Source organism: Pinus tabuliformis, chromosome 4_2, assembly GCF_031772625.1.
Source record: "Pinus tabuliformis cultivar Carrire ecotype Pingquan chromosome 4_2, CPIR1, whole genome shotgun sequence".
Classification (NCBI taxonomy): Eukaryota; Viridiplantae; Streptophyta; class Pinopsida; order Pinales; family Pinaceae; genus Pinus; species Pinus tabuliformis.
The window spans coordinates 853209393-853234310 of record NC_142304.1 but is presented as its reverse complement, the minus strand read 5'-3'; the positions used below and the strand labels follow the sequence as shown (position 1 = coordinate 853234310).

The 24918-nt window shown below is 40.0% G+C and overlaps 1 protein-coding gene and 2 pseudogenes across 1 annotated transcript; 1 reads left to right on the top strand and 2 right to left on the bottom strand.

The window, feature by feature from the left end:
* Positions 1–9096: 9096 nt before the first annotated feature.
* Positions 9097–9614, bottom strand: LOC149172355 (pyrophosphate-energized membrane proton pump 2 pseudogene; annotated as a pseudogene).
* Positions 9615–13369: 3755 nt separating this feature from the next.
* On the bottom strand, positions 13370–13917 carry LOC149172354 (pyrophosphate-energized membrane proton pump 2 pseudogene; annotated as a pseudogene).
* A 3166-nt stretch (positions 13918–17083) lies between these two features.
* Positions 17084–17563, top strand: LOC149172353 (5'-adenylylsulfate reductase-like 3). The gene has a single exon (XM_089426290.1). It carries the CDS (start codon positions 17084–17086, stop codon positions 17561–17563), a length of 480 nt encoding a protein of 159 aa, XP_089282416.1.
* The last annotated feature ends 7355 nt before the right edge of the window (positions 17564–24918 follow it).

Below are 24918 nucleotides of genomic sequence, written 5' to 3'. Positions count from 1 at the left end.
ACTTCAACTTCAAAATATCAAACAAGTCTAGGTTCATGAGTGTCTAGGCGCACAACAGCTCAATTCTCAAATGGCAAAGTGTTGTTTGTTGGACAGCCCTTTGCATTTTATAGCGTCTTTTGAATTTGAATTCTACCGTTCCCCCCACATTCGGTCCATTAATGCTCACTTGGTGACATATTTTCACAAATCTAGCCCATAAAGTTCACCTTAAATGCCTACCACCTACTCCATTTGGTCTCAAACCAAGCATCACATCATGAATAGTGATTGTAACAGTCACTTTCCAGCCAACCTGCGCAGCAGCGCAACTACCCTCATGTTGTCGTGAACCCTGTAACACTTCGCTACTGCACGCAGTCCTAACATCGCGCAGCTCCTGGGTAGAGTAGTTTATAGTCTCGTGCCTCCTTTTAGTTGCCTAGAATGCTAAGACTGTGCTTCCTGTGGCTACTTAGATGGCTGGGCCACCTATGCATGGCTTCAGATGACTACCATTTACTTTTCCCGCGAAGAATTTGCCATTTATTTTCACCAACTGTACCGCGCCACCATCTATGATTTCCTTAATAATATACCGTCCCAACCAATGCATTATGAGCTTCCTGGGAATTTATCAAACTTACTATCATATAACAACACCAAATCATTCGCCTTAAAAGTGCGCAACTTAATATGTCGATTGTGCCAGTCCTTTTTGCGTTGCTTTTGTACCTGTTGGTGGAATCCAACCAAAAACCATTCTTATTCAAGCTCCTCCAGCTGCGCAAGCCTCTCCTCAAGCATTCTGTGGCCCGTCATACCTGTGAGCGTTGTTATGCATAGACTGGGCACGATGTACTCCATAGGCATTATGGCTTCTACTCCATAGACAAGCCTAAAAGGTGTCTGTCCCATCAAATTCTTACATGTAGTCCTATAAGCCCATAATACTACTGGTACGCATAGGTCCCAATCACTTCATTGTGCATTGCATACCTTGTTCAGTGCATTGCACACCTTATTGAATGCTTCCGCGTGAATAACCTTCTGCACGATTGTTCTTCTTACATAATGTCTTTCCAACATGAATAGCCATTTGCACATTTGGCCTCCCAAGACATGCTTATTGACCATACCTTTCAGCGCAGAGTTCATGTGCATCCGTGTAGGTTGTTTTCCATATGCCTGCACCCACCTAGCCAGATGTGCATGCGGACCATCCCGTCCATTGTAATTTTTTGTCAATCGCACCCTAGGCTTCCCAAATCGTGTGTGCATCATTCTCCTACATTCACACTAGTTGTCAAATCTTCCTTTGTGCATATCCCACCATCTAGCGGGCATAGCACATAGTACCCAATCCAAGGCCTGGAAGCGTTGTTTTTTTCTGGCACCTCCCTTTCAAATTTATCCAAGAAGGTATCTACCTCGCTTAAACCATCATAAGTAGACATATTTCTTACTTTTGTCGATACGCAGCGCAGTGACCTTGCCATCATATTGCAATTCGACATGGTTACTTCGTGTAACCGATTATGTCATCGCTCTATCTCCTCATCAAAATCTGAAGTATAGGAGCTCTCGCACTCCCATGAAATCTTCTCATCCGCAGTAGGATTTACCTAGTCTTTCTCTCACACTGTGATTTTGTAGATGCATTCCAAATCATCATCACTTTCATAGTCGCACACTAGCTTTCTATAGCGTGATCCTTCAATAGGGTCTAGGTGTATAACTACACGTAGTGACTTCTTCTCAAAAATCATCTTGCACTTCTTCAAATTCAACACCCCATTCATGTCAATGGCCCAATCAATTCCTAAGAGCATGGGGTAAGGATTGTTGTCATCAACAATCTCTATCACTTCAAAGTTTGCTAGCGCGCTTGCTCCCTTAATGTCCACAGTTATTCCCTGCAATCGACCCATGGGTATTATCTTTTGTTGGTTCACCATTCGCAGCTAAATAGGAGACCACTGCAGCATAGGTATCCCCATTCGTTCCCATGTCTTCTTTAGCAGAATATTCGCATTCGATCCCAAATCCAGAATTACTTGGTCCATTTCATATTCTCCAATCTGTGTGGTTAACCTCATTTCTTTTCCCCTCTTTCTCTTACGCTCTCCAATATTTCGAACTATGCGCGATTCTCCTAGCGCAGTCCCAACACATCTGTTAATGAGTTCCTGTAATCCTTTTGCAACTTTACTGTCACGCAGTAACTTCATACATGTTTCCAGGAATGTCGTGAGAATCGATGGGTCCATCTTCGGCTCCGGCCTATCTTTGCTTCCTGAAGTGGAGGCATTAGAGAAGCTTTTCATAGCTTCCATGAAGGTTTCCCAAGTGTGCTCCAAATCAAACTCTGCTTCTTTCACCGGAGCTTTCCGAACCCAAGTATATCTTCTGGCTATTTGCCTTTGTCATCTCCCATCGCGATTCCACTTTAGAGCTCAATGTTCACATTCGAATCATCCTCACGCGGCTCAAACCTCGTCATCTGCAGGTTCTGAGTTGGGGGAGGCGGTAACGATCCTCTGTCATGTATCCTAGCTATCAAAGTTGGACAATCTTCTGTCTCATGATAAAAAAAGGTACAATATAAACACGATGGGCGCGTTGGGTTTGTGCAATTTCAGGCATAATGTCCTGGCCCTCTGCAATTGTAGCATATCAACTGTCCACGACCTCTTCCAGGTCCTCCTCTACCCCGGCCTCCTCCGCACCCCTGAAATCTAGTTCGTGCCATTCTTGCATTCTGGTCTATGGGCCACGTTTCAGCCTGAGCTCTGTAGGTGTGAGTTCTATCCATCATCAACTCATAGCTTCTACAAGTGCGCTCATCGTGTCCCACTGATGATCCAGGTGGATATTGGTGGCTACCCACTAATTCCACTTGGATCCCCACCAGTGCTTCTTTCCGTTTTTCAGTTTCCTTAATTATAGCACAGTTTACTATTTTTAGCAGTTTTTCGGGTCCTAAACTTCTGGAGTTGTTTTGAGTCCCTAAACGACGTTTTTTGGGAAATCTACCACCAATGATTTTTTTGCCAAAAAATCGTCTCTTCCGTCGTAGTCCTCGGAGATATCTTTCTGATGGGCTATCATGTGTGTCAAACGGAGATAATATGACCAATTTGCGACCTCGGGAAGTTGGTTGTCCAACTCATCCGAACGGGGCCCACAAACTCTTGGTGTTACATCTCCTTGGGTTAGGGTTTTGGTTGTTTATGGTTTTCTCTTATTGTTCAATAATAAAAAGGCCCTTGAGCCTCATTGGAAGAAAATTCAGAGGCATGTAGCCACCACATCTCTTCTCAAAGATAAGCTACAATCGCCCTAGCTGGTTTATTTCCATTACTGTTTGTAAGCATATTTCAGTATTTTCTATTAATGAGATGAAGTATTATTTCCACTACATATTTGTGCTTATGGTTATCTTTGTAATTTGTTGCGTTCCTATTTAAATCCGGATCAACCGACCTACAAAAGTTACAGAACAAGTGTTGCGAATTTTGTGTATACTTCTGTAACAAGTGGCAGTTGTCTGTGACATGTTTTCCTGATATTTGACAAATTATGCACCACAAAGTAGGTGCCGCGCTAGATCCTGCTTGCGCTTACGACCTTAAAGGCATCGGTCCTCCTCTTGCGAGGTAATTTTCAAAAACCGGCAGTGGTCCTTGTCATGACCCTAGCCCTTGCATTTTACGCACCACACCTCTTCACACACTTCTGGTCGAGCTGTCCTGTCCTGTTTCAGACTCTGCATCTCAAGGCATAATTATTTAGCTACGCATGGATCTCTTGAACTCCTAAGTTAGGATCCTGCATCGAGGTCTCTAAGGCCTCCACTTGAGTCGTTAACTTATGTTGTGATAACGCACTCCTTAAATGTCGTGTAAGTGATGCTACAAAACCATTCGCAATGCTATCCATCCGTCAGATTCATATTAAATTCATGAATCGTACATTTCAACGTCTAATCCAACTCCCTAGAAGTCTCACCTAGTAGCATAGTGATCTCTTTGAATCCAATGATCAATTGTGCTTCAGACTTCGGCCTGCTGAATTCCTTATTTAATGCAATTTGGATATCTGTAATTCCTACATTTGGATTATCATTGGAGTGCTTGATATACCATGTCAGTGTGCAATCTTGCAGGGCGCTAACCAGTGTCGCTTTCTTTATATTGTCATCTGTAACTCCCTGCGCTTCCCATACAGCTCTTACAATGAACCAAAATTGGTCCGGATCCTCATTTCCCAATCCCTTGAACACAGGAAACTTCATTGTGCTTTCCATATTGAATCACGGTGGTGGTGGAGGTGGTACGGGTGAAGATGGAGGTGATGGCAATGAAGCTGGTGGCGGTGTTGGTGGGGGTGGTATTCACGGAATTCTTTTCCTTATCAAATGGATCGCACCTCACGAAGAGACCTTTGAGAGCTCTTCCTCGTCCCCTTGCAAAGGTGAAATCAAGGGGATATTTATGGTCCCTTACTTCCTTTGTTCCTGTAGGTTTTACCACTTCGCATAGCCTCGAACATCAAGGTAATTGCATAACCCTCTTTTTACACAATAACATTTTAATCCAATTATTTAGAGACTTTACTTACTTACCTCACGGTCCTTTGAGAAAGTGTCGCTCTGCCTCATTGTAGTTGACTGATGTGTCAACCACGAACTCAGTAATGAATCCTCCTATAATCCAATCGAGCCAATAATCAATGACGTGTGTGTTGTTGGGAAAAGTATCCAATATGGAATGCCCCTAACCCACTCTAAGAGGTGATAGTGCCTTAGCAACAAACAGGTAAACTTATTCGAGTATTCTTCTTTATGAAATGCAAGTAAGGAAGAAGGATCTAACTAACCTGTATCTTCCGCTAGTTTGTCGATCCAAATCACTCCTCTCTTCGGTAGCTCCCAGCTTCTTGTTCCTTCACCGGCCCAGCTTCACCGAATTCCTGCAAGATCACAAGAGAGAGAAACTACACAAAGATACAGATATACATTCATAAAAAGCTCAAGATCAGATTAAGCTAAACATGTAAGCATAACAAAACATCATTGGTATACAACATGTAGGAGAAACTAAAATAGTTTATTGATAAGATAATAAAGTCTGAGAGGAGATACAACCAAGTGAGTTCCGATTCAGCATCTACCTCCCAGCGATGGAATCCCTTCCTCTCCTCCAACAAAGCATAAATCACCCAATGTGCTAATGTCAATCTCAAACCAACAACAATTCTCTGCAAAGTACAAAATTCCAGCCTCCTGAACCTCTGGGTGAGAGATCCATATATAGATTTGAGCACAGAGGATGAGTCAGCTCCTATTTTGAATTTTGGATTCTCTCTGTCAGTTCTTGCTTCCACTTGGAGGTTGAGAACCTCTTACTCATCACTAGTCGAATTCATTGAGGCAAGTGTCATTGGAGAAGATTCTGGAAGCTTCCAGGGTCTTTCCACCTCGTTGAATGAACTTGCCATTTGTCATTTCCCGCTCAGTGCACAGTGGTGGTGCTTCTACCTGCGTTGCAGTGCACCTAGCCAGTGTAATATCTGCATTTCAACGCAGACAGCTAGTGGAGCCTTTGAATTGATCCTGAATTGACTGTTTCTGAGTGGTTTTTGGTGGAGAACTTCTGGGAGAAGCTGTCAATGGTTGACCTTGTTCCTATAGGAGTTGTAACAACATCATTAGGGACTTTGGATCCCTTGAATTATGTACATTTCATGTTTATAGCTGTAAGACACAAAAATGTCTATAACAGTTGCCCCCTAAAGTATGAGGCCGTTTATCGGGTGAAATGCTTTATTAGGAGGATCTGAAGTTCTTCCAATGCTGGGAGGAGACCTGTAATAAGATACAATACAATACATTATTTTTCATACTGCTTTCATGATCTAGCTGAGGCGGGCATTCCCATGCTCAACTTTATAAATTCATTTTTCTATACATAGAACAGACAATCGTCTGATGGTAGACTGATAATTTTGATGAAATTATCATCCTTTGGGTAGGATGATTATCTGCTGCAATGATGTACATGTCAATGTCTTTATCTTTCCTGAATATATATCGCAGCCCGGATGGATGAAACTAGATCCGGGGTCTTCAATCTTGTTCGATCTTCACTCTAAGTACAAGTTGATCCATGTGAGAAATGTTCTGAAGTCGAACATGGAAAGACATCGCTTGATTACCGGTCAATGAGGTAAACTGTTAACAAGCGCGAGAGGAATCACAGATAATGATAATGACCCTCAAGGTACTGCAGTACAATTCACATGGTGTGAATAAAGGACTTGGCGTCGAACACCACGCAAAATATTTCGGTCGGAGGTCATTGATGTATACCTGTCACCGGAAGTGAGAAACTTGCCATTGAGGCATGCAAGCTTCAAAGTACCGAAGGGGTTGTTCCTAGATCAACTTCTTGGATAATGAGCTGATTTCGACAAGAAGCAATCCGTCAAAGGAGGGCCTTAATATATCCCACATCAGTGACACGGAACGGAGCAAATGATTTTGATGGAGGTGAAAACGATCTGATGATATATGGTTCAGGGTGGCGGTCATGAAAGGATGAAGGATAATGTACGGTAGTGGATGGAACACGGTTGACTTCTCTGGATGACTTCTCTTGAACATATCGGCGACACTTGTGTGATGGATTGGCAGCATTTACCCCAAAGGTGGATGGTATGGCGAGACCATGGTGATGTGACTGGTGAATGGAACAACCCAACCTGACTCAGGCATGGAGTGGAAGTGTCATGTTCAAGAGCGACTTGCTACCAATAAAGTTCTTTGAGTTTCTCCCAATTTTTCCCCAGTCATTGTTGATCAGTACCTCTTTATTTTTGTCAAGCTTGAGGAGGATAACATATGCTTGTTCTATAATTTGCCCTTCAGGCAAACCCATCGCTATGTTTTAACGAGCCTAGCGATAGTGAAACTTGTTCTCGTCTAAAGACAAGCTTGTCGCTATTTAATATTTTTTAACGAGTCTAACGACAAAGATAACTCGGTCCTTTTCATTTTTAGAGAGTCTGAAAAGGTACGTAAAGTCAACTCCGAAAGTCCTTTTTCGTCATCTAATCCCTTAAGTCCGAAAAAGTGTAAAACAATATAGAAGGGATGAGTTTTCGATAGTTTTAACGAGCCGAACAAAACAAGCGCTCGATCTTTTTGTGCAATAATCCCTCAGTTCAAAAAATATTAAAATCTAGAGGAGGGATAGCACTTCCGGTCGCTTTAACGAGTTGGAAGGCCAAAACTCGGCAATATTTTCATATTTTACGAGTCAGATGAATAGAGCTTAAAGAAGACTCATCTTTTGAGGAACGAGTGATAAAACTGGTTAGCAGCTGATTCCAGGTAAAGGTTGGAATTTTCCAATCACGGCAGTGTCACAAGGATGGCTAGTGAAATCACTCTTCGCAGCTGTTCCTCAAAATGGGTAAACAATCATATGGAGGTGAACGATCGGCCAATGGAAAAGTGGAGGTGACGATGCAAACACGACCAAGGCTTTGATGGCTGATAATGTTACATTCACGGTGGTTATTTACCGGGGGTTAGTTCATTTTTTAATGAGCTTAAACGCGGAAAAACACTGCTCAATCTTATGTTTATTTTTTAACGAGCATGAACTATGTTATCACAATTTCGGGAATGAATAATCTTCATAATTTCGGGAATGAATAATCTTCAGGCTCCCGGCAGACGCACCAAAATGTTATCAAAAAATCGAGCACTGAAGGCTGCTAATCAGTCAGACTCTGTGTAACTATTTCAAACCAGACTTTTGACTAAGGCTTAGCCTCCTTAGCCTGAGAGGGCTCTCTCAAAGGGTTATTGATTTTAAATATTGATGAGATGGCTAACTCTTGCAAAGTAAATTTAACATATAAATTGGCTGGACAGACCTTACAAAGATTTCCATTGGGCTCATGGAGTTAATCATCATTTCAGCAAACTATAAAACCACTCATTCATAGAAGTCAGGGCATGTAATGTTTAAACACTCAAGACACCTCTCAAATAAACCTCAACTTACAAATACACACAGGAAATCAGAGCAGCAGAGTGAATTCTGAGTGATTGTGTATCTATAAAGCTGTAAAACATAAAGGATAAAACAAAACCACATATATCTTGAGCATCTGAAACAATGTATGAATCCTGAGAAGAAAAAGCAGTCATTTGTATTACTGAAAATAAGTTCTTACATAAGCCAAAATAAACTCTGTTTCTCCAAAAACATCCAACCCCCATTACATAGATAATCCAGCTATATATAGAAACATAATTCTAACTACTTGGAGGCTCCTCCTCCAGCATGAGGGGAGCTCAATGACTGACACTAATGACCTCTATCTGCTATTGAACTGACTCATTAAATACAATAAGTGCTAAACATGGAGTTTAAAGAATCCTAATTTAATTATAACTCTAACTTTATCCTTCTCGTAGAATGATTCCTCCTTGCAGCTTTGACACCTGGTTTCAATTTCGTTTGGCTGAGGTGGCTGAGATGGGCAGTTAATGTTCCATGCTGGCCTAGGATGCTGAATGATTCAATGGTTCAGTGATGCTAGGAGAAATACCCTGTTTTTTCGGTTCCAGTCTTCCACCATCTATTCGAATATGTAGCAGCATGTCTTTAGCTCTTTAATAGCCCAAGAATATAGAGCATCACCATGTTCCTGATGTGCTGGAGGCTTCTTTGATGGACAGGTGTGCCAACCAAAACTCCCCGTATGCAGCTCCTTCCAAACCCTAATGACCGATAATAAAATGACTTTATAATCAAAAACTTTAAACTTAGGTCAAAACATTTCACCTTTGTTAAAGGTACATCTGTCATAATTTGAATGGCCTGGGAGCTTCCTTTGATCTCTTACATGTCACTTGGGTGTTCCCTTTGAAAATTTCTGATTATCCCATCAAACTGTTTGCATGTATTAAAAACAACACCTACAGTAGTTTCGCAGTTTCGTAGCGCGCTACGAAACTGCGAAACTGTTTAAACAGTTTATCTTTTCCTTGAGATTTTCACTGCTCTGCTACTTGATTGCAAAAACTCCTTTTGCTCTTCAATTTTCATTATCTTAAGCACCTCCAGCAGTATACAAAAACAAGGCCATGAGAATACTAGAGACCGTTGCAAACATTAGCATTGAAGCAACAACTTTGGCACCAAGTAAAGGCTGATCTGTATACTGACCCAGAATCTTAAATGAGACACCAATTAAAACAGGAGATACAACTGCATAACATGCCCATGCACTTAATAGGAAAATAAGCATCGATCCCAATAGACCTCCAGGAAATACCTCTGGAATAGCTATATCAACCTGCGTAAATGGTTGATGAGCATAAGCTGATACTTCATATAGGCACTGAATAAAAGAAAAGAAACTAATGCAGCAGATCCAATTGCAAAGCCTCTGGTGGTAGCTTTTGTGGTGTTCCCGACTGCATCAGGAAGATCTGTAATTTCTCTTACTCGTTCAGGCTGTTGACTCATTCCCACAATTCCACCTGCATTATCAGCTATTGGCCCAAACATATCCATTGTCAAAATATATGCTGCAGTACTAAGCATTCCCATAGTAGCTACGGCAAGCTTTTTTAATAAAATGTAACATGTATTTATCCTTTTATTATACAAAAATATCAGAATGCCACGTCTTTGTGTGCTGTCAACCTTTGTCCATGTGTGAAAACAAAAGTTCTTCCAAGCCGCCTGACATATTTTGGACTGTAGTAAATGTGTTCACTTTATGAAAAAAGTTTAAAGTTGCATTCGAATACATGTTTCCTCCACCTGTATTAACTTTGCTAAAGATCGATAATTTTGAAGGATCCCTTGAAGATATTCCCTTTTCAACATTTCCACTTGCAGTTCAAAACTAGTGACTGAGATTGGATTATTTAGCTACAGCTGCTACGAAACTGCTGTTCTGGCTGAAAAATATGGCTTGGGACAGAGCTCATAATTTCTCACAGAAAACGTATTTGGAAAACATGAAGGAGGTTTTTGTGAACCAATCCGTGCTTAACAAAAACCTCTCTTGGTTTTTTGAAACACCTTCCCTACCGCCCAGAATCTATCTTTGAAGAAGATGTGTAAAACAGGAAATTAAAAACTGCACCTACAGCAGTTTCGTAGCGCAACTTTTAGTCACTCGTTTCTCCCAGCTCATAATCAATTTGAAGAAACTGAAAGAGGTTTTTCTAGTTCAGTATGTTAGGAATAAAAACCTCTTTCAATTTTCGAAAATATTCTTTCAGCTGCTCTAAATATCTCCTGGACGTTGACTACTTAAAACAGAGAAATATGGCTGTAAAAAACATCACCTACAGCATTTTCGTAGCGCGCTACGAAACTACTGTGTAATTTCAAAAACACAGCTTACATGCCAAATTTGATTGTCTTGAGCTTTTTATCTTGAAATGTCCTTCTCATCTGCCTTGAAACTATGCAGAGGCACCAATTTTCAAGGAAAACTTCACAAAGGTAATTCATATCAAAATTTAGGATTACCTTACTTGCCTTGCTTGAGCCTTCAAAGAACTTTTAGGTATGCTGACCTTGAGTTTGCCAAGTGATTCTTATGCATGAAAGGAGCATGATAATAACCAAAACCAAATCTTTCTTACCTTACCCTTTTCCTTTGAAATTTGTTTAGTGATAACAGTGGCTCCACTTGGGATAGTGTGCTCCTGTGGTACACTAAGAACTCGCAGGTCCAGTGCCTTATCTATTTATGACAAACAGAAATTTGCTTGACAAGCATCCCTTTCAAGCTTCTGGGGCCTTCACCTTGGGCTTAAGCTTGATGATCACTGTAGGAGAAAGAAAACTACATCTACTAAAAAAAAATGCTCAGTCATCCTTGAGCTTATTTGCAATTTCCTACCTACCTACCCTATCAATTTCAAACTTCTTTCAGCTCAATCAATGTGAAATTTCCAATGTAGCCAATCATTTGTCTTATCTGATATTTGATTTCTTTGACTGCATCGGAGTTCAGAGCCAATATGATAGTGTGATGACCGTTGCCACTAAAATTGTCTCTGATCTTTATAGGAAAACTGAAACACTGGAGAGTAAAACTCTTCCATGTAATCAGCTATAGGATCCCAGAATACATGATCAACTTGATTTTTCTTGTAACTTTCTGGTTGTGCAAACTGATCTTCAACAACAGTGTTCAGTTCCTCAATCGTGAAAGAGAAAGGAACCAGCATTGTCTCCTTGCGTTCTGCCATAGAAAACTTCTGAAAATAATGACCATGATTATGAAAACTATATGCCTAAATTTGACCTTCTACATCTTCAATTTCTTTCTCAATGTCCTCAGCAACTTCATCCAAAAATCTCATCTTATACTCTGCCTTGCAGTCAAAGGATTTTAGATATGAGGACAAGGACAAAGGAAAATTTTCATTTGTTTCTCCATTACTATGATCATTATTCCATTGTTTGAAACCTTGAACTGAAGGAGAGTTTGCCACCACCTCTGACCTATCTATCTATTCCTCCAAAAACATAGGCCATAAGTCTTGAAATGACTTAACGGATTTGATAGGAAAACTTTCAATCCATTGTTTACATTTCCCTTGAAGTGAATCATAGAATAACATAATGCAAACATCCTCATGTTTAACTCTAAGAAGCTGTGAAAATTCACAAAAATCTGATATATGCTTCAAAGTTAAACTCAAATCTTCTCCATTGAATTTTGGACCATTCCTTAGAAAATATGCATCCTTGGGAAAATGATTTGGGAAACCATGAATTCCTGAAAAATCTATGCATGCATACCTTGAAATAAGAATGGTAGCATCTGGGTCCTTCATAACTCCAGTGGAATCACCATGAACCTATGAATTTTGAATTCTTCAACAATGGAGTCGCCAAGGTAGTTTTGTAGCCTAAAAAACCTTCTGAGCTCCTGCTACCTTCAGAAGTTCAGCTTCATAATTTCGGGAATGAATAATCTTCAGGCTCCCTGTAGACGCACCAAAATGTTATCACAAAATCGAGCACTGAAGGCTGCTAATCAGTCAGACTCTGTGTAACTATTTCAAACCAGACTTTTGACTAAGGCTTAGCCTCCTTAGCCTGAGAGGGCTCTCTCAAAGGGTTATTGATTTTAAATATTGATGAGATGGCTAACTCTTGCAAAGTAAATTTAACATATAAATTGGCTGGACAGACCTTACAAAGATTTCCATTGGGCTCATGGAGTTAATCATCATTTCAGCAAACTATAAAACCACTCATTCATAGAAGTCAGGGCATGTAATGTTTAAACACTCAAGACACCTCTCAAATAAACCTCAACTTACAAATACACACAGGAAATCAGAGCAGCAGAGTGAATTCTGAGTGATTGTGTATCTATAAAGCTGTAAAACATAAAGGATAAAACAAAACCAGATATATCTTGAGCATCTGAAACAATGTATGAATCCTGAGAAGAAAAAGCAGTCATTTGTATTACTGAAAACAAGTTCTTACATAAGCCAATATAAACTTTGTTTCTCCAAAAACATCCAACCCCCATTACATAGATAATCCAGCTATATATAGAAACATAATTCTAACTACTTGGAGGCTCCTCCTCCAGCATGAGGGGAGCTCAATGACTGACACTAATGACCTCTATCTGCTATTGAACTGACTCATTAAATACAATAAGTGCTAAACATGGAGTTTAAAGAATCCTAATTTAATTATAACTCTAACTTTATCCTTCTCGTAGAATGATTCCTCCTTGCAGCTTTGACACCTGGTTTCATTTTCGTTTGGCTGAGGTGGCTGAGATGGGCAGTTAATGTTCCATGCTGGCCTAGGATGCTGAATGATTCAATGGTTCAGTGATGCTAGGAGAAATACCCTGTTTTTTCGGTTCCAGTCTTCCACCATCTATTCGAATATGTAGCAGCATGTCTTTAGCTCTTCAATAGCCCAAGAATATAGAGCATCACCATGTTCCTGATGTGCTGGAGGCTTCTTTGATGGACAGGTGTGCCAACCAAAACTCCCCGTATGCAGCTCCTTCCAAACCCTAATGACCGATAATAAAATGACTTTATAATCAAAAACTTTAAACTTAGGTCAAAACACTTCACCTTTGTTAAAGGTACATCTGTCATAATTTGAATGGCCTGGGAGATTCCATTGATCTCTTACATGTCACTTGGGAGTTCCCTTTGAAAATTTCTGATTATCCCATCGAATTGTTTGCCTGTATTAAAAACAGCACCTACAGTAGTTTCGCAGTTTCGTAGAGCGCTACGAAACTGCGAAACTGTTAAACAGTTTATCTTTTCCTTGAGATTTTCACTGCTCTGCTACTTGATTGCAAAAACTCCTTTTGCTCTACAATTTTGATTATCCCAAGCACCTCCAGCAGTATACAAAAACAAGGCCATCAGAATACCAGAGATCGTTGCAAACATTAGCATTGAAGCAACAACTTTGGCACCAAGTAAAGGCTGATCTGTATACTGACCCAGAATCTTAAATGAGACACCAATTAAAACAGGAGATACAACTGCATAACATGCCCATGCACTGAATAGGAAAATAAACATCAATCCCAATAGACCTCCAGGAAATACCTCTGGAATAACTATATCAACCTGCGTAAATGGTTGATGAGCATAAGCTGATACTTCATATAGGCACTGAATAAAAGAAAAGAAACTAATGCAGCAGATCCAATTGCAAAGCCTCTGGTGGTAGCTTTTGTGGTGTTCCCGACTACATCAAGAAGATCTGTAATTTCTCTTACTCGTTCAGGCTGTTGACTCATTCCCACAATTCCACCTGCATTATCAGCTATTGGCCCAAACATATCCATTGTCAAAATATATGCTGCAGTACTAAGCATTCCCATAGTAGCTACGGCAAGCTTTTTTAATAAAATGTAACATGTATTTATCCTTTTATTATACAAAAATATCAGAATGCCACGTCTTTGTGTGCTTTCAACCTTTGTCCATGCGTGAAGACAAAAGTTCTTCCAAGCTGCCTGACATATTTTGGACTGTAGTAAATGTGTTCACTTTATGACAAAAGTTTAAAGTTGCATTCGAATACATGTTTCCTCCACCTGTATTAACTTTGCTGAAGATTGATAATTTTGAAGGATCCCTTGAAGATATTCCCTTTTCAACATTTCCACTTGCAGTTCAAAACTAGTGACTGAGATTGGATTATTTAGCTACAGCTCCTACGAAACTGCTGTTCTGGCTGAAAAATATGGCTTGGGACAGAGCTCATAATTTCTCACAGTAAACGTATTTGGAAAAACTGAAGGAGGTTTTTGTGAAGCAATCTGTGCTTAACGAAAACCGCTCTTGGTTTTTTTAAAAACCTTCCCTACCGCCCAGAATCTATCTTTGAAGAAGATGTGTAAAACAGGAAATTAAAAACTGCACCTTCAGCAGTTTCATAGCGCAGCTTTTAGTCACTCGTTTCTCCCAGCTCATAATCAATTTGAAGAAAATGAAAGAGGTTTTTCTAGTTCAGTATGTTAGGAATAAAAACCTCTTTCAATTTTCGAAAATATTCTTTCAGCTGCTCTAAATATCTCCTGGAAGTTGACTACTTAAAAAAGAGAAATATGGCTGTAAAAAACATCACCTACAGCAGTTTCGTAGCGCGCTACGAAACTGCTGTGTAATTTCAAAAACACAGCTTACATGCCAAATTTGAATGTATTGAGCTTTTTATCTTGAAATGTCCTTCTCATCTGCCTTGAAACTATGCAGAGGCACCAATTTTCAAGGAAAACTTCACAAAGGTAATTCATATCAAAATTTAGGATTACCTTACTTGCCTTGCTTGAGCCTTCAAAGAACTTTTAGGTATGCTGACCTTGAGTTTTCCAAGTGATTCTTATGCATGAAAGGAGCATGAGAATAACCAAAACCAAATCTTTCTTACCTTACCCTTTTCCTTTGAAATTTGTTTAGTGATAACATTTTGGTAAAAATAAATCACTGAAAACTAGTCAACTTCCAGGAGGTATTTAGCGCAGCTGAAAGAATATTTTCGAAAATTTAAAGAGGTTTTTATTCCTAGCATACTGAACTAAAAAAACCTCTTTCATTTTCTTCAAATTGATTATGAGCTGGGAGAAATGGGTGACTAAAGTTGCGTTGCGAAACTGCTGTAGGTGCAGTTTTTCATCTTCTGTTTTACACCTGCTTTTCAAAGACAGATTTTGGGCGGTAGGGAAGGTGTTTCAAAAAACCAAGAGAGGTTTTTGTTAAGCATGGATTGGTTCACAAAAACCTCCTTCGGTGTTTCTAAAAAAATTTTCTGTGGGAAGTTATGAGCTCTGTCCCAAGACATATTTTTCAGCCAGAACAACAGTTTTGTGGCAGCTGAAGCTAAATAACCCAATCTCAATCACTAGTTTGAACTGCAAGTGGAAATTTTGAAAAGGAGACAAGGAAATGTGCATCACCAGTAAATTTTTTTACCAATTTCAAGTGCATAAAGAGTAAATACGTTGTAGGTAAACAAAGTTATCTTCAATAGCTAAACCAGCATGATAAGGACCTTTTCAATCTACTTGCACAGGTTTTTGGCAACGGTAGCTGTGTCACTTCTGATTCAGATATTAAAAGACAAGACAAATCTGGTGCTCCTTTTTAAGGCAATGAAACTGAAGTTCAGGCAGACGCACCAAAATGTTATCACAAAATCAAGCACTGAAGGCTGCCAATCAGTAAGACTCTGTGTAACTACTTCAAACCAGGCTTTTGACTAAGGCTTAGCCTCCTTAGTCTGAGAGGGCTCTCTCAAAGGTTATGAATGTTGACTAATGACAAGATGGCTAACTCTTATAAGACACATGAACAAGTATGCTGGCTGGACAACATTGAATTGATTCCCATTGGGCTTATGGAGTCACTCATATCTTAGTAAACAACAACATTATCTTTTCATAGAAATCAGGGCACTTAACATCTAAATGTTCAAACATAACTTTGAAACCACAGTTTGCCAAGGCATACAGGAAGTCAGAGCATGATCCATGAGTTCTGAGTGATTATGCATTAACAAAACTGTAAACAAACATTAAAGAAAATATACCATCACACATTTGAACAAGAAGATCCATTGTGAATCCTGAGAAGAAAAAACAGTCATTTGCATTCCTGAAATCTGTTTATACATAAACCCAAAACAGTCTTCTCCAAAACATCCAACCCTCATTACATCAAAGTTTGATCTATATATAGAGATACACCCTTAACTAATTTGAGCTTCCTCCTCCTTCAAAAGTTCAGCTTCATAATATCCATTTTGCAAAATATTATTGGTTCCCAAAGAATGATACTGCTGATATCCAAGTCTATTGTTTCTTGACATCTGTCTCTGTTGACTCCAAATTAGAGTAGAAGCGGCCCTCAGCTAAAAGTGCATTTTCCATTTGCTGATCCTGCTGTGCTTTTATAGCAGCTTTCACTTGATCCTTGTCTATATTTTTCCCTTGAAGACTACTAAAGCCGAGGCCAGCACCAATTGTCAATCTGTGTGGATCAACAGAGACAGATGTCAAGAAACAAATCATTAAGTGGGCACCCAAGGCCCTGGCCGTGTTACTCAAAGCAAGATGAACTAAGAGCAATGGAAGAAGATGCAGTTGGACGTTATGCTCAGATGTTTCTAGATGGACATTCTGTCCCAGGGTGTCATGTTCCTTTTCTGAGAGAGCTTGTGCAAGCAGAAAATCTTCCAATAGACTTAAGAGTAGCAGCTACAAAAAAACCTTGGTCAATACATGCCAACAAGTTCCCACTTGACAAAGGACTACAAGGATATTTTAGAGTGTCTGTTCCATTCAGAAACACCATAGCTCAAGGTAGCTGCATTGAGCTTAGCAGAAAAGCTTATTATCACATTTCCAAATGATTTTCCATCTACAATCACTTTGATCGAATCATGCCTGGGGGATGAGAGATTAAAAGAGCTCGCATATTGTGCATATATGCGGTTGTTGTTAGAGGATAAGTTCAAGTGAGAAATGCTTTGAACTCCTATATGCGATGGCCTTTATGAAGCGAAACTCAAATGTCGGAACCCTGGTGGATACTGGCGAATTAATGCCCCGTCAGCAAATATATCATTATGTTGGACTCAAGACAAATATTCACAGCTGTGAATTGTCTTTCAGTACTCTCTTCGGAGTTCACAGTTTCCCAGCACTTTTCCTACAAAACCAGACATCAAGGGTGCGTTATCATGGATCAAGAAAACTGGATTCTATCCGTTTCTTCTATGAAAATATTACAGGTATTAAATCTATTTCTCCAGACTTTACTCCACAAGCAAGTAGCAGCAGCTTGAGAGGCCTTGATATGGTGAAGGATGTCGAAAGTGCAGTACAATGTCCATATTCGTGGGCAAAGTCTCCTGAAAAGCTGCTGCAGCGGGATACATATTGGATATTAGCAATCCTGTTCCTGGTTTTGAGAATGCTTCAGTTTCTATTCCCAAAGCTATTAATATGGGCAGAGAAGGTTTGATAGATACTGCTGTTGTAATGAGGCACATAATGAAGGATTGGGATGCATTTTCATCTTTTGTCTTTGCAATGCTTGGAAGTTCCCATAAGGGATCATTGAGAACTCAAAAAGCCATTAATGAGCTCTTTCTTGTGTTTAACATACGTTATACTGGAATACCGAGTATCAAATATCGATTTCCTGGGAAGGCATCTGGCAATTCTGATTGCATGAATTTGATCACTCAAATAAGATCCCTCATCAGTGATATACAGAGTGTTATTTTGGCTCTCAGAATCCATGTTTTTGGCCGGTTTAAAGATCTGGTTACTTGCGCAAATGGTCTAGTGTTAATTATGGCCATTTTAATTATTCACACTCCAGTCGCATATCAAGTTCTAGGGCACTTGAAAACTTGCTTGGTTCTGGCATTTGGTTACAGCGTTAACACTATTTGAGCCAACTCAAGGAACATCATTTTTCCATGAAAACCTTCTACAATGGCGGGAACTGAATAGTGCGGCAGAATTTATTTTTCTATATGAAGAATTGATGCCAGTGGTGCAAACTTTACCACGAGTTTTGCTACACAAGGAAATAATTGTATCAAAATTTCTTTGCCGGTTGCACATGTAGGCTAAGCTTTCCTTTGAGCCTATCCTCAGTTTGATTGCAGTTCTGTCAAGGGATTTGCGTAAGGAGTTCATGCCTTTTCTCCATAAACTAATGGAAGCCATGGGAAACCTTCTAGAATCTGGTGGAGATCGAAATCCTGAAATTCTTGAACAGGTTTTCACAGCTTTCTCTTATATCTTGAAGTACATGCAGAAGCTTCTTGTAAAGGACATTGCATATGTAATAAGGATAGCAAAGCAGCTGCGGTACTACCATCGAGAATATGTGCAAGAGTTTTTGGCTGAGACTATGTCATTTGTGCTCCGAAATGCATCTGTTAAGCAGCTCATAAAAGGTATACGAAAAATAATGGGAGAAATTGTCATGGAGCCTTCAGAGGAGAAAACAACAGGCTGTAGGGCTTTACTGTGGCACATTCTGAAGGGTCCAGCATCAAAATTTCATTCGAGAGCAGAGCACTACCTTCGCCTAGCCACAAATTATGATCCTTCAGTAAAATCTTATTTGCAAGAGTGGGAAGACAACCCTGGGCATTAACAGGGAAGTAGGATCTTATGAGCATCGTAGATTACATGCACATTCCATTCAAATAAGTCCAGTCAAACAAATCAAGGTTTTTCATTTGGTTTATCTCGTTGTAAGTTGTCATGTTTACAGATGTAAGAAGCGTGATTTTCTGTTCCAAGCCATCATTATGTATGTGTATTTGTGGGTTGATTTGAACTTATTCTCCTCAATGTTTGGAGCAAGACAGAGTTTGCAAGACAGAGTTTGCTACAAGAGCTGGAACTGCATCACGGTATTGATGAGTCCCTTAGTGTCATTTCCGCCTGTCAGAATTTGCAGATCCTTCGCTTAGTTGGGTCCATTGAAGAATTTTACCATTTTAGTTTCAGTGATATTGGCCTTACCAAGTTGGCAAAGAAAATAGATTCGAACCTTGGTCCAGTCGAACATTTGGGTTTCTGTCCTGCACTTGAACGGCTTCAGATTATTCTTTGCAATTTACAAGACAAGGAGGGTCTCCCTGCTGTCTACTGTGGTTTTATAGACTGTTCTTCTTGGTTTAAAGGATCTTAAGAGTCTTGCAGGCATTGAAATTGGTCAGAAAGAAAGACTGTGTTCTTGAAATTACACAGCAGTTTCGTAGCGCGCTACGAAACTGCTGTAGGTATTGTTTTATGATGAAGACAAATAGTTTGATGGTGGGAGCAAGATTAAACTGAAAGGAAACGTCCAAGGAACATAAAGGAAACCACATGAGGCTAGCCTAGCCCTTCAGATAATGACAAGTGTACCTTTTTGTAAAGGTGAAATTTTTTGTCTTAAGTTAAAGCTATGATTAAGGTACTTTATTACCGATTGTTAGGGTTTTGGAAGGAGATGCATACGAAGAATTTTGGCTTATACACCTGTCCAATCAACAAAGCTTCCGACACATTTGGGAATATGGTGATGCTTGTCATTTCTGGGGTATTAAAGAGCTGGGAACATGCTGCTTAATTTTTGAAGAATGGTGGAAGACAAGGACCGGAAAAACAGGGGTTTTATCCTTATGATTAATGAACCATCAGTGCATTCAGTATCCAAAGCTAGCTTGTTCATTGCATCCTTCTCTCGGCTATCTCGGCCAAACTGAAAGGAGACAGGTGTCAAAGAGCAAAGAAGAATCATCCTACGAGGAAGACAGAATTAGAGATATAGTTTAATTAGGACTCTTTGTAATTCCAGTTTAGCATTTAATGTATTTAATGAGTCAGTTAAATAGCAGATAGGGGTAATTAGTAGCAGTCATCGAGCTCCCCTCATGATGGAGGAGGAGGCTCAAGGTAGTTAAGGATATGTTTCTATATATAGAGAAAACTTTGATGTAATGGAGGTTGGATGTTTTTGGAGAAACATAGTTTATTTTGGCTTATGTAAGAACTTGTTTTCAGTAATACAAATGACTGCTTTTTCTTCTCAGGATTCATACATTGTTTCAGATGCTCAAGATATATGTGGTTTTGTTTTATCCTTTATGTTTTACAGCTTTATAGATACACAATCAATCAGAATTCACTCTGCTGCTCTGATTTCCTGTGTGTATTTGTAAGTTGAGGTTTATTTGAGAGGTGTCTTGAGTGTTTAAACATTACATGCCCTGACTTCTATGAATGAGTGGTTTTATAGTTTGCTGAAATGATGATTAACTCCATGAGCCCAATGGAAATCTTTGTAAGGTCTGTCCAGCCAATTTATATGTTAAATTTACTTTGCAAGAGTTAGCCATCTCATCAATATTTAAAATCAATAACCCTTTGAGAGAGCCCTCTCAGGCTAAGGAGGCTAAGCCTTAGTCAAAAGTCCGGTTTGAAATAGTTACACAGAGTCTGACTGATTAGCAGCCTTCAGTGCTCGATTTTGTAAACCAGCACATCCTCCTCCAGCATGAGGGGAGCTCGATGACTGACACTAATGACCCCTATCTGCTATTGAACTGACTCATTAAATACAATAAGTGCTAAACATGGAGTTTAAAGAATCCTAATTTAATTATAACTCTAACTTTATCCTTCTCGTAGAATGATTCCTCCTTGCAGCTTTGACACCTGGTTTCATTTTCGTTTGGCTGAGGTGGCTGAGATGGGCAGTTAATGTTCCATGCTGGCCTAGGATGCTGAATGATTCAATGGTTCATTAGCCCCGCTCAAAGCACATATATTGACAGGGAATGGGCAGACACAATAAGAAAACCTCAATTGGATCTGCTGCATTAGTTTCTTTTCTTTTATTCAGTGCCTATATGAAGTATCAGCTTATGCTCATCAACCATTTACGCAGGTTGATATAGCTATTCCAGAGGTATTTCCTGGAGGTCTATTGGGATCGATGCTTATTTTCCTATTCGGTGCATGGGCATGTTATGCAGTTGTATCTCCTGTTTTAATTGGTGTCTCATTTAAGATTCTGGGTCAGTATACAGATCAGCCTTTACTTGGTGCCAAAGTTGTTGCTTCAATGCTAATGTTTGCAACGGTCTCTAGTATTCTCATGGCCTTGTTTTTGTATACTGCTGGAGGTGCTTGGGATAATGAAAATTGAAGAGAAAAAGGAGTTTTTTCAATCAAGTAGCAGAGCAGTGAAAATCTCAAGGAAAAGATAAACTGTTTAACAGTTTCACAGTTTCGTAGCGCGCTACGAAACTGCGAAACTACTGTAGGTGCTGTTTTTAATACATGCAAACAGTTCGATGGGATAATCAGAAATTTTCAAAGGGAACACCCAAGTGACATGTAAGAGATCAAAGGAAGCTCCCAGGCCATTCAAATTATGATAGATGTACCTTTAACAAAGGTGAAATGTTTTGACCTAAGTTTAAAGTTTTTGATTATAAAGTCATTTTATTATCGGTCATTAGGGTTTGGAAGGAGCTGCATACAGGGAGTTTTGGTTGGCACACCTGTACATCAAAGAAGCCTCCAGCACATCAGGAACATGGTGATGCTCTATATTCTTGGGCTATTAAAGAGCTAAAGACATGCTGCTACATATTCGAATAGATGGTGGAAGACTGGAACCGAAAAAACAGGGTATTTCTCCTAGCATCACTGAACCATTGAATCATTCAGCATCCTAGGCCAGCATGGAACATTAACTGCCTATCTCAGCCACCTCAGCCAAACGAAAATGAAACCAGGTGTCAAAGCTGCATGGAGGAATCATTCTACGAGAAGGATAAAGTTAGAGTTATAATTAAATTAGGATTGTTTAAACTCCATGTTTAGCACTTATTGTATTTAATGAGTCAGTTCAATAGCAGATAGGGGTCATTAGTGTCAGTCATCGAGCTCCCCTCATGCTGGAGGAGGAGCCTCCAAGTAGTTAGAATTATGTTTCTATATATAGCTGGATTATCTATGTAATGGGGGTTGGATATTTGGAGAAAACAGAGTTTATTTTGGCTTGTGTAAAAACTTATTTTCAGTAATACAAATGGCTGCTTTTATTCTCAGGATTCACACAATGTTTCAAATGCTCAAGATATATGTGGTTTTGCTTTATCCTTTATGTTTTACAACTTTATAGATACACAATCACTCAGAATTCACTTTGCTGCTCTGATTTCCTGTGTGTATTTGTAAGTTGAGGTTTCTATGAGAGGTATTTTGAGTGTTTAAACATTACATGCCCTGACTTCTATGAATGAGTAGTTTTATAGTTTGCTGAAATGATGATTAACTCCATGAGCCCAATGGAAGTATTTGTAATGTCTGTCCAGCCATCATGCTTGTTAAATTCACCTTGCAAGAGTTAGCCATCTTATCAACATTCAAAATCAATAACCTTTTGAGAGAGCCCTCTGAGGCTAAGGGGGCTAAGCCTTAGTCAAAAGATTGGTCTGAAACAGTTACACAGAGTCTACTGATCAGCAGCCCTTCAGTGCTTGATTTTGTGATAACACAAGCAGTGGAGGAAAGGATACTCGCAGATGCCCCCTCATCAATGATGGTGCCAACCATGACCATTCTGTATATTTGGACGATAATTCTGAATGGTATGCTTGCTGGCAAACGGGGTCTACCTAGTTGGTTCCAGTCGAAGGAGACAACTAGGTTGCTTGGTGGTGGGACCGAGTAAACGGCCGGGTATTGCTCTGACGAACTTCCTTCCTGCGATAAAGGAATGGGGGGAATGCCCCCGTGCTCGTCGGAGTCTGTGTTGATGAAGAGAATTTGGATGGTGTCATCTTTACCCTCTTCAGTGACTGGATCATTCGAAGATAAATCCTCTGAAGGCAAGACCGGGTCAACTGCTGCCTCGACCTTTTGACTTTCGTCGGGTATGGATTCAGCTAGTTCATCTTCAATGACCGGTGCTTCAGCTGACCACTTGAACAGGCCAGCTGGATTTTCAACTAACGAGGGACTCGGCAAAAGTTTTTATATCCAGGAGGAAGTCGCAGCGGTGAAACCGGACGATCATCCAAAACTCTTTTTGCTTCGTCTAAGAAGGGAGAACGGTGGATGGCGTGGTTGCCTTCGCACAGTTTACAGGGAGATCTAGCTCTCCCTTTTTGTCCAAGGACTTCACTCTCGCTAGTTGACGGTATGCATTCAACATGGCTATCAAAGGTTGATGCCACCGGATTGTGCAAACGGGGAGACCAGTCCCTTATTATCCGAGGGATGCAGGGACAATCTCTGTGGAAGTGGTCTCCCTTGCATATGACATATGGCAATTTAGGCCTAGTCAGTGCTGTGTGTGGATTTTTGTCAGATGACACTTGTTTGCCCCCAGACGCTTTTGGCTCCTTCTTCTTCTTCTCTTTCTTCTTCTTTTCCTTCTTCTCCTTAGGAACTTGGTTTTTTGTTTTACCGGTTCCGTCAAGCGAAGAGGAAGGAGGAGAGGAAGAATTATAGGAAGTAGAAGGCTGGTGGGCAACTCTGGACTGGTCTAACTGTTGATTCGACTATTTAGGAATAGTGGTGTTCTGAACGACATTGGTTGAGAAAAGCCAGACCGGCAAGCCAATTGTCAGTCCTGGAAGCGACAATGTGGCCATATGGGGCGCACCAACATCTCCCCAAGAGGAGAAGGGACTAGGATTTCCACCAAGGGGAATTCCTTGGTTGGTGGGTTCCATTTTCTCAACCTAAAGATCAACGCAGGAAAAAAGGGGTGATTGTTCTGTTTAAAATAAATTTTAACGACGCTTTAGACACAACTTGCTTTTTCAATTTTAAAGAGTCGAGAAAAAGCTAAAGATGACTCTAGTCTCCTTCGATGTTTTAACGAGCCCAAAGTGACAAATGCTCGGATGGACTTTTTCCGTTATAGAGTCTGAAAAAGGCCAAAAGGAACTGCTCTGGAGTTCTAGGTAGAGGGTGTGCCAAAATTTTCGTAAAAGCGCAGAATACTTTTTAAGGTACGGGCGATCAATCTTCCTGAATGCTCTGTTCAGTGCATTGCGATCAGTAGGGCGGTCGACACGGCTTCCTAAGGATAAAGGTTTTGTGCCTATAGGGGTCTCCCAATATATACTCGATGGTACGTGGGAGCACAATCCGTACTAGCACTATCGTCCCTTAGGAGGAATCACCCAACCATCAGCGAGATCGACAGTCACCAGGTTTTACGACGCCGGAACACGTCTCTAGCCTAGACCTCTATGTTGTGCATTATGTTACAAAGCGTTGTTAAGTTCATTCAATTTATTTTAGGTTGATATTTCTTAGAAGTTTGCATTTTTGGATCACCACGAGATGTATGATACAATTCCTAAATGCAGTCTAAAGATGATAAGCAAGCTTTATATCTTTTCAACAATGAAAATCCTAGCTACAAGGGGAAAGGAAGATACAACTTTTCTCAAAGAGCATAGAGCACACTGTAATGCACTTTTCCCTAAATCAAAGCATGCAAATGCACAAATGCATGTATTTGTTTTCGCTTCCTTAATATTGATGCCTAAAAAGAAAGTTGTTGTACAAATTTGAATTCGATTTCAAGTGAAAACATAAACAAGTTCCTTTTTCAAAATCAAAAGACGATTACGACACCTTATGATTTTCTTGTTTCGACACTAGAAATGCATAAATTCAAACCAAAAGACAAAAGTAAAAGCTCAATCAACTGTGAACAGCAAACAAACTCAATCCTAAGATCAAAACGACACGTACGACAGGTCTAGATCTAGGGGCGACAGTATGGCTAGTTTACTTTTGTAATGGGAAACTGCAGATGGTGTAACAAATACA